Here is a 16,919-nt window from a genome sequence, read left to right as displayed (position 1 = left end):
TAGACCGAACTTGAGATGGGAGGAGTCCGTAAAGAGAGATCTGAAGGACCGGAGTATCACCAAAGAACTAGCCATGGACAGGGGTGCGTGGAAGCTTGCTATCCATGTGCCAGAACCATGAGTTGGTTGCAAGATTCTTATGGGTTTCAGCTCTAGCCTACCCAACTTGTTTGGGACTAAAGGCTTTGTTGTTGTTGTTGTTGTTGTTGTGTTACTAGGGGTATAGAATAAGCATTTTACACTCACGTTATTCAATATACATCTCAAACAAATTAATTATACCTCTATGATTTTTAGAATACCGTATTAATTCTTCAAAGATACCTCAATACAAGTTTTACAAAATAAAAATCATCAGAACCCTTAGTTTAAATAATATATCATTTGTACATACGAAAAAGCAGTTTATGTGCAAATAAAATGAAATATATGGTTTCAAATGAAAATTTTCATATAACCCACTTTGGTATTGTAGAATTGATATTTTTCTCTATAAACTTGATCAAAGTTAGAGAAGTTTAACTTTTTGAAAAACTAATACACCTTATATTTTTAGCAAAGGGAGTATAAAACAACACTATTCTAAGTGTGAGTGTAGAACAGAATTGTTATTCTACACCCCTAGCAAAACTATATACAATATCATGTACAAAAAGTAGTAATTCTGAAAGAATTGTTTTGCTATTCAAGTCACTAATTTACTACATTGTTATGAAAAGTACTATATTTTGCACACCGATCACTATATTTTGAGCACTTTTTACTAGGGGTATATTCTACACTCACGCTTAGAATAGTATATATATATAGTGGCTATTGTAAGTTTTTTTCACTTATATCGTGGTTTTCTTATGCCAATATGAACGGAACTATTTGCATATCAAATGTAAATTCTTAATGAAACGACATAAGAAAACCTTGGGGGCAAAATAACTTATTATGCACCCTGGGTGATGAATAGCATTATATCCTTTCAAGGCACATGTCACAACATCTAGTAGGTAAAGCATGATATCACACCATTTCAGAGTACATTTCAACCACATACCTCTTGCTAAATCCAGAACAGTCCGAAACAATGATATCATGGTAATATTTGGGAAGCTCAGGAACAATGGTGTAAGAAGGAAAATAGCTACAGGAAGACTGTGAATAATCAGAGACACATCACGTGGATAAAAGATCTGGACATAAGAATAAAGATGTTAGTTCAGTCCCAAGAAAATGAATGAATTTCATGCTACATATCCTTTAGTGGCGTATATTGTAGCTACATTTTACAATGTAGGGAAAGTGAGGAAATGAACTTGTTTAGAACATTGATATCATAATATCATTATCGTTCCAATTTGGAAGAATAAAGTCAATGTACCATGAACCAAGTCAAGTAATCAAAGAAGATAGCTCTCAGATCGTCGATTCCCTCATTAACAGCTTTATTGGATCTCTCGCTCTCTTTTAGCAGCATCGGAGAATTTGTGAAAGCCTTTACAAGGTTGAATAAATTTTCACCGCGCGCTTGAATACTTCCAGGACTGAAACAGAAAAAGACAAGTATACAATAATAATTACTGTATTTCATATGAAAAGTTAGAAATTTCATCAGGCCGGGAGTTTAATACATACAGCAGGTTTTCCAGTGTATCATAAGAAGTATGATAAAAATAACCACCAAGAACAAAGATAATATCAAGTCCTGGGATTTTTGCTACGTCTTCAGCAAATATCCTATAATCTGTATCACCTGGAATTATTCCAAACATATCCTGCATGTACGAAGCACAGTCCATTTCATTATAAAATACTCCCTCTGTTCAAATATAAGATGTTTTGGATATTTCAATATAGACTACATACGGATTGAAATGAGTGAATAAACACACTAAAACGTGTCTATATACAATCGATTAACAAAAAAGTTAGAACATCTTATATTTGTGAACGGAGGGAGTACATCCGATACATAACTAATATTTTATAATATTATGCAGGTGCACCATAGCTAATATTTGAAGAAATATGTATAGATTTTGTCCTTGGTGCTCCGGGATGAACCTTTCCTTATCTATGATGCAGTTTTTGAGTAAACGCAAAATGATTTTTGCGTTTCATTGCATTGAAAAGATGGGAGAGAGTACATGCCTCCTAGGAGGTTATATTTACAGAGTCCTAGCACCTGATCAGTGGACATCCCAGGAGGCGGGCAAGACAACCCACAGCCCCTGTGCCCCAGCTTTTGCCCAACATTTGGCCTCGTCTTTAATCCTATCATCTAGCGCATCTATCGACGGTCTTGCATTGTCGAAGACGCATTCGTTCCTCTGTTTCCAGATCATCCAGGGGACGAGCAGTGTGATCGATTGCAGAGCTTTGCATAGTGTAGGAGGGGTCTGTGCCTTCGCACGCAGCCACCAGTCCATCATGGTAATTTCGTTGGCTGGCGGTTGGGCAGGTATATGCGCCCAGTCCAGGATGATGTACCAAGTCTGCTTAGCAAATGGACACGCCAGGAGCAGGTGTTGGATGGTCTCCGGGTCTTGGTCGCAAAGGAGGCACCTAGGGTGGTGCTGCAGGCCGCGGCGGGCCAGCCTCGACGCCGTCCAACATCGGTCCTGGTTAGCAAGCCAGTGGAAGAATTTGACGCGGGGTGGCGCCCAACTCTTCCAAATCAGCTTCCATGAATGGCAGCGCGTAGATCCCTGGAATGTGGCGGCGTAGCAAGACTGGGCCGAGTATGTGGCGCTTGCTGTCCATCTCCAGAGCAGCCGGTCGGGTTCGTCTGAGAGGGTGAAATGCTGTACCGCCTGCCAGAGCATCAGGTACTGGCCAATCTCGTGTATCCCGAGGGTCCCCTGGATATCGCGGGCCCAAGTGTTCCCGTCCAGGCCTTCTGCCACTGTTCTCGTCTTGCATCGCCGCTTGGGGATGCATTGGTATAGCATGGGGGCTATCTCACGGACGGATTGGCCGTTTATCCATCGGTCGTCCCAGAAGAGTGTTGTCCGGCCATCGCCGAGCATCATAGTGCTGGCCGTTTATCCTTTGCTTTGTTGTTCAAGGGATGTTTGGATAAGAGGCATTTATTTAGGAGCCGCCATAATTATTGCACATTTTAACTAAATACCAAAACTCTTCAAAAATACCACCAATCCAAACAGGCTCCTCTTAGCCTATAACCTGAAGCTAGGACAAGCAAACCTTTCATGTGCAACTAATTTTGCAACACCAAGTACATAAATTGAAGTGAAGACAAAAAATAATTAAGTAAACCATTTTAGAAGCTTGTATGGAAGTTCGGAAAGAAGAACCTGAGCAACACTATTTGCCATTGGATACTTTGCAGTCTGAGCATAAATACGAGAAGGCCAAGATCCCGGTCCAGACTGACAAACTAAATCTGGTGAGGAAAGATAAATGGCCAGGATCATATTTCATTGCAAAATCAACACATTTAAGCCAGACATCTTTATAATATGGAGTAAATTGCCAAAAACCACAACAATTGTGCACAATGCATAAAAAACCACCGTTTTCATAAAAGTTTGCAGATAGCACTGTTTTTTGGTAATTTTTTGCCGAAAACAATAAATAGTGAATTGAGCGCGTTTCTGACAGAAAACCTGACATGCGGGGCTCACTGTAAGTGATGACATTGCACTAAATCTTCACACTGTTTGATTCTCACGTTGAGTTAGATGAAGGGACCACCCATCAGTTCTTCACTGCCCTGCCTCTCTGATCTCCTTGGTGACATTCCTACGAGCACTTGGTGGGCACCATTGGCTCCTCCCTCCAACAGATGCGTCACCAGCCACGGCCGACGAGGTTGAGGATGGCGACATGCGTTAGTTCTAGCACGGCGGCGGCAAAGGCAGTGGTGAGATGCTACGCTCTCGTGTTCATGGCCCGGCCGGCTAGTTTGAAAGGGGCGCGTACGGTGCACAACAGAGCTCCGGCCTGAGCACAGGGAGCATGCGTTCGTGTGCAACGCCGCGAGCCACCGCAGCACCTACTCGTGCCAAAGGCCACCGTGCCGCCTTGCTGGCCGCCATCGTACGTGCTTTGCACAACACAGCCACAGAGACGTACCTCCATGCTGGGTCAACCCTGCGCGCTGCAGGCTCGAAGCGAGCACCTCCCTAGCTGCCGCGCCGCTGCGTCTCGCTGGCGCATTGCCGCCGTCATCTTGCTCCGCCACCACGTCCGCCGTGCGCACCCGCATCGCAAGCACCCACAGGATGGCCACCCCCCATGCCTAAATGCATCCATCACCGCGCCGCGTGCTCGGCTTCGCCGCCACGTCAACATGCTCTGCCATGTGCCCCCGGCACCGCGAGCTTTGCCATGGCCTCGTGCTCGTCGCGGTCAATGGCGGACCCAGGAGGGGGGGGGGAGCAGGGGCCACAGCTCCCCCAACATCCAGAAATTTTTTGAAGATGATGAGGAACACTAGATGAGAAGAAAGAAAACACATGCCAGATCTGTTTGGCTACTTCTAGATGCTTCCACTCTAGTGTAGTATTTCTTTCCTTTTCTTTTCTATCCTACCTACTGTTTTCTAGAGTCTTCTAGTTGTGAGTAGCTATGAGTAGAATGGTGAAACTTACATAATGTTTTCTAGAGTATTCCAGCTATAAGTAGAAGTATGTGAAGGCTTCCCAAAGCCCTATAAATAGAGGTCCTCGCCTCTACTTTGGAGGCAGACTATGTACCCTACCTATAATAGAACTTGTTGTTCTTATCTAAGATCTTGGAGTAGATCTTGTGCCCTAGGAGTTCTGGATTGAACTCTTGCTGCCCTATCAACCTACATTCGCCTCTAGAGCGATATCTAGCGCAGCACGCTGAAGTTGTTCCTTCAACACTTGTGCTGTACACATTGTAGCAGCAAGGTGGAGTTGCTCCTCCACAAACTTTGTGCTGCTTCAGAAGACCCCAGCTTAGCTATGTATAGAACTATGTGGCCTCTCCTACTTCTCTCTCCCAAACAGCATTTTGGTGAAATAGAGTAGATGCATGCTCACAGAAGATCCTACTAAGTAGTGAAAAGTGAATGCCTTTTTGACTTTTGCTCCCATTGCTTCAGCGGTTCAGTCACACACACGCAAACGAGTGCCCTTGCTTATTTTTCATTCCTGTGGCTTCTCCTGTCTTCCTGTTCTGCGCTTACGTAGGACGACTAGAGAGGCAAATTATAGGTGGACAAGGCAAATTTTGGTGTTGAAATTTATAAATACCTCTTGATTACTTTGTTTCAAAATAAATAAATAAATTTAGAATGGCATGTTATCAATGAAGAACCTTAAAGATACCTTCTTTTTTCTTTTGCGGGAGGACCTTAAAAATATCAATCGATGGATTAAAAACAATTAAAGGCCTACGCAGTCTGACTGATAATTGTTCGTTCGTCAATCATCACCATTCAATTGTACATATGTCTATGTTATCAATACTTTGTGATAATGCTACATATTTTAGTATACCCACGGTCGTTCCTATATATTTTTCCAGGAAAAAAAATCAAACATATTCCGTAATCCATATACCATGTTGCATTTTAGAAGAGTTTAGTTCAATGTTCAGATAATAGGGTGAGGCTAGGCTCGCAAGGAGCGACCTAGTCCACCTGGGCTCATACCTAAGTAGCCCGTGGTGCTTTGAGATTTTTTCTACAAAAATATGCCTCCCAAGGACAAGTCCTGGATGGCCTCGTTTTTTCAGTTCAATGTTCGGCCCCCCTTACGTATAATTCCTGTCTCCGCCGTTGGTCGCGGTAGTGCTGCACACATCCCGCGCATGGCTGCTGCCGCACACTGCTGCAGCGCCGTCACGCCTGGCTTGCCAGGTTAAAAGCCGCGTCGCTCAGCCCGTGCTAGAGCTGCCTGCCCACCCGTGCTTAGGCGCCGCCATGGAACCCTAGTCGTCGATCCCCCCTTGTGGGCTGTGGCAGTACGGGTGTGGGCCAGGCCGGGCCAAGCAAGTGAACTGGAAAAGGAAAGAAAGAAAAAGTTAACGTCCGTCACCCATGGCAGTTTGCCTTTGCCACGTTGACCTGACAGGTGGGCCCGGAGTGTCAGGTTCGCTGTCAAAACATGGTCAACCGACGGATCAGTGTTTTCGGCAACGCGTTTACTGAAAAACGGTGCTATCTGCAAACTGTTATGAAAACGGTGGTTTTGTGATGCATTCTGCCCAATTGTGGTGGTTTTTGGCAATTTACTCATTAATATGATTATGACTTCTTCACACTAACTAATCTCAATCTTCGTGAACAAATATTCTTTACATACGACAAGGCACCTGGCTACTACTGACTATCCTAGAATTAAAGTAAATGCAGACTTTAATCATTCTAAACTTGAAAATCTAAATTATTAGGATCAAGTGTTCAACGGACTAAGCTGATGCCCCATTTGCACAGGACCAATCTCTATAGAAGCAACATGAAGGCAATAACTCAAAATGGAACAACAATTCCTGTGAGGGGAAAACTAAACATCTATAGAGAGGCAACAGAATTATAAGTTGTCAATGAACAAGGACTGCACAACAATACTGAACTTGGACGCAGAAACAAATTAGGGCATTACAGTCTCAATATGTATTCAATCCGAATATGCTACTATTATAAGAGAAAAGAACACTAAAACTAATGTGTATTAGAACTACCAACTAAGTTACTGAAGTATACGATCATAATAGCACGACCTCTTGGTAAGCAGTCATTAGATCATACAACAATTATAGTACGTGGATATCATTTCCATAAGGCGGGATCAATAAAATGAAGCTTGTTTCCAGCTCTAGAATTGACTTGAGTTTTAAAATACAAAATTTCAAACAACTAAACAAGAGATAAAGTACAGAATAATACCAGCACCACCACTTCCAGAAGCTTCGATATTAATGAAAGCACCAACTGTGCTGCTCCACTTGTGTGTCTTCATAAAACCATGCGAACCCTGGTTAACAGCATCAAGGATAAGCGCAAGTTGCTTCATTGAGCTACACGGACAATCAACATATATGAACTGACATGAGTATTCTTTTATTTATTTTACTTTAAGTTTGACTTAATATTCTTACCATGTTCTAATTAATAAGCAGAAATTAATATCTGGGGCAGTTTTGTCTGTTTCAACCCCCCGCGAGGGGAAAAGTTACAGAGCTTGCCAGTGCACCATAATTAGCTTAGACTCATACGCTGCAACTATTAATAGCACCTTACTATGGACCAGTTCAGATTGCCCTCAGCTGAGTCATCACAAGACATTTTTATCGAAGGAACAAAATCACACAACTACCTTTTCAATTCATGGACTATGTAGTAGTTTTGCGCATGTAGTCTAACAGTTTGGTGATGATTGACAGTCACATACCAGAAGAAAAAGTTCCTCAGCACCATTGAAAAGGAAAATGACTGGCCGAGGAGGGATCCACCCAGACTCAAGCATAAGTCGTGATAGTTCAAGCATAGATGCTGGACAAGAAATATTACAAACACAAATCATGCCCCGATGAAAGTCTGCACAGTAAGAATCACATTTGTTCAGACAAATAAGAGGTTGTACTTACCAACACAGGAACCACAGTCTGCTGCACCAGGTGATCCAAGTGGACTGTCGAAATGTCCATTCACCAAAAGGGATGGTTCATCCTCTTCTGAAACATTTGATGAAATCCTGTAATTAATTGTTATATCTTAGAAATAATTTGTTTAAATTATATGGTTCATGAGGAAAAATATAGCCAAAATTAACAAAGGTTGTCTTGTCAGTTGGCACTTTGTAATACCACAACGAAAGTAGAAGTGGCTCATGAGTGTTCCTGGCAGCTCAATCCCACAATTGAAAGTTTAGACATGCTAGAGCAGCACTCTATGATGGCTGGGTACCACAATTTTTGTGAAAGATGTGACTAAGCATATTACTATTGGACTCTCCTTGATTGAGTTCATCATAAAAATCAACCGTGGCTGCTACATGGATCGCTCCACTCTAAATTGCACGAGGGCTCATGCATGGCTGCTAATCTACGCATGAATACAATAAAAAATGCGTGCACGTATTAATCATCTTTTGCAATGGGCAGCACCCTTATAGCTAGGCCCATGGACTGTATCCAGCCTGTATAATAATCGAATCAGCAGAACACGTCCCGTGTTGCCTATCGTCACCAAATAATTAAATTCACATGTGTGAATCGGTTTCAAGTCCTGGTGCTTTTATTCAGAGTTTTAAAACAGCTAGTTGCTAACATCCTCAAGAGATTTTATGGAAGGCTGTTGATACGTTCAGCGGTAGCAGCACTGCATGGACGTCCCCTTCTAGACTTCTAATAAGCTAGCATCAGCCTATAAATGATTATCACCATTCACGCTGCAAGGGGGGCGGCAGCCATGCCAAGGGCACTATGGAGAAGATGCCTCGGACCAGGCATCGCCACATGGCAAAGCCATGTTTAATGCCAATGTGAGGCCATGCCATTGGCACACCAAGGGACGACACAGACGACGAACTCAGGTGGGATTCAGCCAAGCATAAAACACGTCAAGGCCCTCGTCTAAAACTTGCCAAAGGACATGATGGGATTACACTGAGTCGCCAAAAAAACAGCGTGATGTTGTAACACCGCGTAGACGCCAAGGCACATTCAGCACAGGGGCGGAGACAGGGAGGGGGGCGAGCAGGGGCTAGACCCCCCCCCCCCCCATCGATCGCCCCCCCCCCCCCCCCCTAACGATACAACACATATAGTGTATGCAGCAGTATATATACAAATGCTAATTACCGTATATGGCTAATCGAATTAGTACTATAATAAGGCCCAAAGCCAATTCTTAGTTGTGCCTTGTATGTGCCGAAGCCCAAAACAGCCCATGCGGCATGCGCCACGTTTTTTAGCCAGTTAGCGATCAACTGCAGTACTGCATCACGCCGCCGCTTCGAACCTAGCGAGCGACTGCAGGTCTTAGATCGATTCCACGCCGCCGCTCGCCGCGATGCCAGTCGCCAAACGCTAAGTACAGACAGCACTATGAGGGGGCCGTGCTAGCCATGGGCGCCGCTGCCCCGGCCTGTGTTAATCTGGCCGCCATGTCGATACTCGACATGTTCCACTGGAGTTTCTTGATCACGGCATTTATTCGTCACTCAAATCTGAAGGTATTACTTTACTTTTGTTGATGGACTGCTACTGTAGCCTATTAGTCTGGTTATTAATTGGTTCACCTTCATAAAGGAAAATTGATTATTTACTAATTACACGCGTTCTTGCTTTTAACGGGAGATTACTTTCTTTGAAAAATTAACGGTCGTTGTCTGGAAAGATGTTTGTGGAAAGGTTCTTCCAACAGGTTATCAAATTTTTCAGTGAGCTTCGTAGTCATGCATATAAATTTTATTAATTGGGATGAAGCCTTTTCTGGTTCCCAAACATAAATTGCTTACTGAGACTTGTTATTTTTTATGTTTTATCTTTTGCAATAAGCTGCAAGGTCACCTTGCGGTGGACGCGCTCCGTACAGTGCATTGACTAGTTCATATTAGAACGGTGTAGAGCGAAGCGGAAAGAAATTGGTTCGCGCATTGAACCCCTCTTGCATTAGTCCATGTTTTATGTCTTGTGTAGTGGAGTGTTTTTTTTTCTTCGCCCCCCTCATGTCCAAATCCTGGCTCCGCCCCTGATTCGACACATATCACCTTGCAACGATTTGCTGAAAGGCAACGCCACACGATGACAACATCATCCAATAAAGAGAGCAGAGTGATGAGGCCCCCGAAGCCACGACAGCTCAACTTCAAGAAACACAAGAACCAATAACTAGAGCTCACACACTGCCAACTCAAATATTAGGTACTTCCGTTCCAAGGAATTCTTTCTGGTGCTTATGAGAATATGAAGATGCTGCCTAAATCAAATGTAGTACTTGGGAATAAAGGACCTAGCATGGACAAGAGGGACAAACACTGAGTATGATCAAGCATGGCAATGGCATTAACCATAGAAGGAGTGAAGGCGGAGCTTCAAGTGGAGACCAGGCCTGACATTGCGTATGTCGTGGGTGTGGTGAGGTACATGCATGAACCAAGGAGTGGGCATCTTGATACAGTGCACAGAATCCTGAGATACTTGAAGGGCACTCCGAGAAAAGGTTTGTGGTTTGCGAAGAGTGAACATCTTGAGATGGATGGCTGTAGTGATTCTGATTTTGCTAGTTGTCAAGATGATTGAAGATCAACTCAGGCTATTGTGTGTTTGTGGGAGGAAATTTGGTGTCATGGAGAAGCAAGAAACAGCGAGTTGTGTTTAGATCAACAGCAAAAGCCGAGTGTAGAGAGCATCTACACCAATATAAAAAGAGTGAGTTGCGGAGATCCAGCAAATCTCACCCATTCAACCGTATCTATCCAACGGTCTACGTCGCTCCAGTGTTTAGCGTTAGACCTGTGTAGCACTAAACACGTTTAGCACCCTCCGCTAATTAATACCGTACCTAATATCAACGTCAGCATTAACCAAGTAATATCTTTCCTAATATTAATGTGCAATACAATTAATGTCTTGCCTAATATTAGTGTGCATTGCACGTACACAATTACTAGTTATCACAAGGGTTGGAGTGAGATGCTCTGGGTGAAGAACCTACTGAGCGAGTTGAAACCTCTGAGGAAGGGATCCTTGAGAGTATGGTGTGACAATCAGTCAGCTATAAGTGTTGCCAGTAACCCAGTTCAACATGATAAAACATGTGGAAATTGATCGCTTCTTCATTAAGGAGAAACTTGACACTGGGATCATCAGCCTTACTCATGTACACTCTGGGCAGCAGATTTGCTTGACAAAGGGACTGAGATCAAAGGACCGTAAGTTCGCATGTGACAAGATGGGGTTGATAGATATCTACCACCCATCTTGAGGGGGGGTGTTGAACCGGTATGGGCCTTGCTCATCTTCACTTAAGGCCATGTGGCACAGGCCCATGGCCATGACCTAGAAGCGGTTGACCTAGATGCTAGCCAGTGTCTGAAGGAGGCGCCACCACACACACACACACAACACAGGAAAGGTTCGATCCCTCTCGATTCAACACTTTATTATTTTATTTTACATTGTTTCTTCCATACAACTGGTAATGTTCCGTTTTAGTTAATAGCTTGAAGACTGAAAGGGCAAATAGAAGCATATAAATAAGAACAGACATGCATGAAAATTAGGCCCCACATGGATAAAAATATTAAGATAAACCGTATTCGATAGTTTTTAGGTTATCTCAGATTGCAACTGAAAAACTGATGATGAAGTAGAAATAATGGTATGACAAGGAAAAAAGGACATGTAATATTAAGTACCTCATAACAATATTTTTATGATTTCTGTAGCCTAGAGTTACTCTGTGGCGCAAAAACATCATGCTGAAAGAGCCACTGACAATTGTTTCTTCAACATCTACCCTGAAAGAGAGAAAAGGCAGACACAATAAATGATCATAAAAGGAACAAAACCAAATAAAACTCATTCTTTCAGATGAATAAATTTCACACCCCATTTCTCTTATTTACCTGATATATTGAACGCTTACTATTGACTACCTAAAATTGATACAATATGGTCAGTCGATACAACGCTAACTGCATATACCACTCAATAGTGTCAAGTCCATTACAGTGGCATGGCCATTGGGGACAGGATAGCCATGAGTTTAGAAGAGCCAGGGTGAACTTTTAGTATAGCAGAAAAGATGGCATGACATAATTCAGCATTTAACTTAAGTAACAGCATCTTCACTCTAAAACATGGAAAGTGTGCATTTGTGTCATATAACCAACGTGCATAGCCTGCATTTGCGCCACTACCTGCAACAACCAAATTGTGTTGACTAGCAGAGCTGTGCCACATGCGTGTGCAGGCTACGCGACTGCACATGGTCCACAAAAATCTGGGCCAAAAGTTTTTACTAATCCTCAATTATTAGTGGTACTAGTCTATCTCGGTATTATTTATTATGCGCAAGTTAATTAAGCCAATCTTGTATACCCCATCATATAAATTTCTGCCATCTTAGACGCTCCCTGCACATCTCTCTTTGTCACTATTCACTTACCCCTTTACAGATGAACATGGCAGAAGACGACAAAATCACTTCCCTAGTCTCCTATTTTCATGAGCCATTGAATTAAATTTGTTTTACAGGATGTAACTCTTATGGCATATAGCCATATACACCCTCTGTTTCTAAATATAAGCCGTTTTGGCAGTTTAAATCAAACTGCCAAAACGTCTTATATTTAGGAACGGAGGTAGTACTATACAAGGTGCTCATTGCCGAACAACTATATAAGAATCATCTCCTTTAATGCAGACATCTATGTAGGTGGTTAGACTGTTGCTTTCTCTATTAGTTTGGAGCAAATAATTATGTAAGTATGTTAAACATCGGTGTCTCATCAAGCAAAAATGTGCCAAAATAGATCTATCATCTATCATACGCGTAAACAAATACAGCATAATTTTCTTTTGTTGAGCACCACCAGTCACTTGTACAAGTCATTAAAGCAAGTTGTGTTATGTTTTATATTACTTAATTTGTAGTTGGCAACGTGCACTTAAAAAACCCTGCTCGGCCAGATGCCTCAGCCAATCATCTTCCTCTTCAAAGTCTTTGTGCTCTGTTATTCATCTTACATGGCTGGGTGCTTCCCAGGGCAAACAGAAAATTCATAGGAGTAAACCCCTACCTGGTACCTCTCGGCGACTCGGGCTATTTGCCCTAGTTTACTCCAATGGTAGCTCTGCTCCTGGACAGTAGCCCAGTTGGTTTAATTTAAGCCAACTCTGTAGGTAGAGCTCAGAAGCGAACTCCTGCTCCAACGTACTCCCTCCGTCCCAAAATAAGTGACTCAAGCTAGTACAAAGTTGAGTCACTTATTTTGGGACAGAAGGAGTACGTGCCAATGCAATGCTAAAAAAGGTGGGAGAAGCTGCCATTGTTCCAATGATAATTCGAGGCCAGAAAATGTATCTGGTCCAACTCAATTGTCCTGCTGGGACCGCATCTTTACGTACTTGTTCTGTTAGTAAATGAAGTCTAGGAAGGACCGCTGAGGCACGGACTAAATTTAGTCCAGACATCAGGAAGTACTGCGAATCCTACGAAACAAACATTTTGTTCCTCCAGACTTCAATTGATCTCAAATTCTCAATTAATGCGTGGTTGAGGAATCAGGATACCCCATGCAAAGCCCATGGACCCACACCCGAGACTGCCAAAACTGATTCGCTTCCAGGTTAGTATCACCCCTAATATTTCGCAGTCAGAGCAAGCATTCCAACAAACACGACATGGACGATTCAAACAACGACATGGAGAAAGGAAAATAGAAATGAAGGTTTAAGATTCACCTGTACTCCGGCCCAGCATGCGCAGCAAGCCCCTCGAGCTGCCCCTTGATGTACTGCGCGGCGGTCTCCAACCCCGGTCTCCCCTCCTGCAAAAGAACTCTACTCGTCACATCTCATGGCAGACCGAGATGACCCGAACCGAGACTACTAACTAACGCAAGGTAGAAGGCGGACCTGGCGGCAAGGGATATCAACGACGAGGCGGCGGAGGTGCTGCAGCACGCGTCCCTCGGAGAATTCGTCTGGCGACGCGTCGCTGTCCAGCGGGGCGACGTGGCGCATGTGGATGACGCGGTAGACTAGGAATGACATGAAGCCGTAGAGCACCACCAGGGCAAGCAGCACGCGCGGGGCCCCCGCAGCGGCGCCAGCGCCTGCGGCAGACCGCCGGGGCGACGGCGGGGTGACCATCGGCCGTGTCTCGGTGGGCGGCGCCGCGGCGTTTGTCGTACGGAGGGTTTTTCTTCTTGGTCACGGCTCGGTTCGTGAGTTCGTGGATTTTCTGTTGTTGCTGTGAATTATGTGGTTCGGCCCTGGATCTGGACGCCTTGTGGGGCGGCCGAGTGGGTTGGGCTGCTTTTGGAGTTGGCGGCGGCTTTTGCGATTCTATGCAAGAGCAATTTTAGCAGATCCCAAAACACGCATACCCGCAAAATTTTGACAAGTATGCGGATTCGGCCCAATTTTTCGGTCAGAATAGAGCCTGCATACTCGCCCGGCCCGTAAAAAAATTTACCGCGGCCCGCAAACCGCACGCCCCGACCGCTATATCTGCGGTTTCGCGACTTGTTTGCGGGTCCAAACCCTATCCCCTGCTGCCGCCGAGCCACGCGATTCCCCTTCCCCTTCTTCACATTTCTCATTGTCGGCGACCACCCGGCCCGCCTCCAGCCACCGTGTGGGGCCGAATATGGAGCTCCAGACGCGGCTCCGACAGCAGATCCGGCGGCGGAAGGGACCCGGAGCGCGAGCGGCGCGTCCGGTCGGACGGCGCGAGGAAGCGCGGGGCCAGGAAGTGGACCAACCGCGGCCTCTCGCCGCCGGCGAGCTTCCAGCGGATGAGACGGAGGAGTACGACCGCCGGCGCGCGTCCTTCTCCTCCGCGAGGTCTTCGTACGCCGGGAGCTCCTCCTCCTCCGGCGCGGGCCTTCTCCCCGTGAAGAGGGAGTGGTCGGAGGACGAGGAGGAGCCGGACGAGTCCGCCTTCGTCCACGTGAAGGAGGAGCCTGAGGAGCCCGCTCCGCTCGGCCGCCGCGGAGTCGTCGGGCCGGAAGACTACGTCGACGCCGTTGCGGCCACCATCGCCGAGCGGAGCGTGCGCGAGGAGGCGGAGCGCCGGCGCCACGCCGAGGAGCTCGAAGACCTCCGGTGGCGGCAGGCGGTCGCCGCCAACCTCGCCACCAAGGAGAAGGCCGAGGAGTGGCATCGATCCGTGCGGAGCAGGCGGCGAAGTACGTCGACCTGTGCAGCTCCGGCGAGGAGGATTGAGCGTCCTTCCTCCTCCACGGCGTCGTCCATTTGCCGCGACCTCGCCGCCGTCAGATCCGACCCCTCTAGTACTAGTTTAACGTAGTATGTAGTATGAACTATGCTTGTAGTTTGTTGATCATGTAAAATCTATGTAGTATGTGATGAACTATGTTTGTGCAATTTCTCCCGTGAAAGTATTTTTCCAAATTATGCGGGTTTAGATATGGTTTCTGTTCGGCCGCACTAGTTTTCGACCCGCAAACGCGATCTTCGTGAAACCGCAAACGCGTTTTGCGGGTCAAGTTTTTGCGGGGTCTACTAGAGTTGCTCTAAATGTTCTGTGGTATTATCTTTATAAATGACCCCGGGAATGACCTCAAAACCTTATTTCATCGTCTGGCTCCATTCGCACCAGACTCCTAGCGCCCCCAGCAAAAGCGGCTTTGACCGACGCCGACGACCGGCGGCCAGCATGGAAACCACCACACGCGTCAACCCGGAAGGCGTGATTTAGTCGGATGAGTCGAGTTTCTATGCTAGACCATGTTCTCACAGTAATCAGAGTGTATGATATATCCAAATACCGGTGGGTGTTCTAACTGCATCCAGCTAATATATCGGATAATCTGATGTGCTCCTGCAACACGCACATCTATTTGGGGCAATACGCTTGTCAGATCTGTCGGGATCAGGGCTCCGCGGACCCAAATAAGGTTCGAACTCTGGGGCATGTGCGAAAGATCTAGCCAAACTACAGCTCTCTCCTCACTGCCTCATGGCTTGGCCTCGTCGGGTTCGATCGAGCAGGAAGAAGAAGTAGACACAGTGGTTTACCCAGGTTCGGGCCACCTTGCGGTGTAAAACTCTACTCCTGCTTTGTGGTGGATTTGCCTTGCGAGGAGGATGAGTATGAACTAGTACAAGTGTGAGCTGCCACGAGAGAGCTCAACGGCCGAAGGGTTCTTTGGATTCCATCCCTCTCTACGATGGAGACTAACCTATTTTTATAGTGGCCTTGGTCCTCTTCCCTCACAACTTAGGCGGGAGGGATACCACAACGGCCAATTTGAAAAGGGACAGGAGTACACCTTATCCTGAGTAAAGGTGGTCTTCACCTGCAAAGCTTCTGGTCGTGATGCAGTGGTGGGCTCGGTGATGACCTCCGTCCTGCCGAGCTCGTGGTCTTGGTCTTGTTGCACTAAAACGGAAACCTTTGGGGGGATTCCTTGGGAACTCGCGTACGTCCTTCTCTCCTTAGCACCAAAGAAGAAAATGTCCTCTCTTGCGCCGCTGGCGCCTGCCTGGCCTTAGTCGTCATGGCTCACATCATCGCGCGTCTCGCAAGGCGAGGTGCTTGCATAGAGATGTCCGCTCCTCAGGAGGCAGCCTCGGGAAGACCGCTCCTTGGGAGGCCTAGATGTCGTTCTCCTCGCGGATCAGGGGCCCTCGCGAGGGTCTTGCTCTGAAGCCTTAGAGTTGGGCCTCGCCGGGCCGTCGATAGAGCCACGCGCTGGGCCACAGGCAGGCGGGCCTGGGTACTCCCGATCCCAGAACGCCGATAGTAGCTCCCGGGCCCACGGTGCGCTCAACCTGGCTTCGAGGCGAAGGCAACTAAGGGAGGGCGAAGCAACGCGGGCCCTAATCGCCTGCGGGTCAGGCTTGACGCGTGGCGCACGATGGGACGCGGACGCCCCCACTTCCCAACGTCGCCTCGACAACTGCCCAGGCTGACAAAAAGCCTGGCGCGCACTGCGAGGCCATCATTGCTCCGAATGTTAAGGGACGCCGGTTGGCCTTCTCTGATCGCTTATAAGAGGGCGAGGGGAGCAGAGCCCCCAACCGATATTTGCCTTCTCGTTCCTCCACCTTCAAACTCCGTAGCAGCCATGGCGCTAGTGAGGAGGTTCACCGCCGCTGAGAAGGGCAAGGCACCGCGGGAAGAGCCGGAGCTGCCGCCGCCCAAGAGGGCGCGCAGCCGTCCTCGCAAGTCCACCACGACGCCAGCGGCGGCTCCTCAAGGGTGCGGGCGTGCTACGCTGGGAGTCTGT

General features: G+C 46.4%; 1 protein-coding gene across 1 annotated transcript in view; it reads right to left on the bottom strand.

Moving 5' to 3' along the window:
* Nucleotides 1-13,946, bottom strand: part of LOC109769765 (uncharacterized) — a 32,628-nt gene extending 18,682 nt beyond the window's left edge. The window contains exons 1-10 of the mRNA XM_020328486.4: nt 13,576-13,946; nt 13,402-13,487; nt 11,352-11,453; nt 7,576-7,682; nt 7,380-7,480; nt 6,875-6,962; nt 3,309-3,397; nt 1,627-1,766; nt 1,373-1,535; nt 1,049-1,184 (exon numbers count right to left, since the gene is read on the bottom strand). Coding sequence (XP_020184075.1) covers nt 1,049-1,184; nt 1,373-1,535; nt 1,627-1,766; nt 3,309-3,397; nt 6,875-6,962; nt 7,380-7,480; nt 7,576-7,682; nt 11,352-11,453; nt 13,402-13,487; nt 13,576-13,812 — 1,249 coding nt within the window. The 5' untranslated portion in view covers nt 13,813-13,946. The remainder of the gene's footprint in view (nt 1-1,048; nt 1,185-1,372; nt 1,536-1,626; nt 1,767-3,308; nt 3,398-6,874; nt 6,963-7,379; nt 7,481-7,575; nt 7,683-11,351; nt 11,454-13,401; nt 13,488-13,575) is intronic.
* Between the last annotated feature and the right edge of the window lie 2,973 nt (nt 13,947-16,919).

Source organism: Aegilops tauschii, chromosome 2, assembly GCF_002575655.3.
Source record: "Aegilops tauschii subsp. strangulata cultivar AL8/78 chromosome 2, Aet v6.0, whole genome shotgun sequence".
Classification (NCBI taxonomy): Eukaryota; Viridiplantae; Streptophyta; class Magnoliopsida; order Poales; family Poaceae; genus Aegilops; species Aegilops tauschii.
Note: the sequence above shows the minus strand (reverse complement) of the source record. Positions and strands in the feature narration are given on the sequence as shown.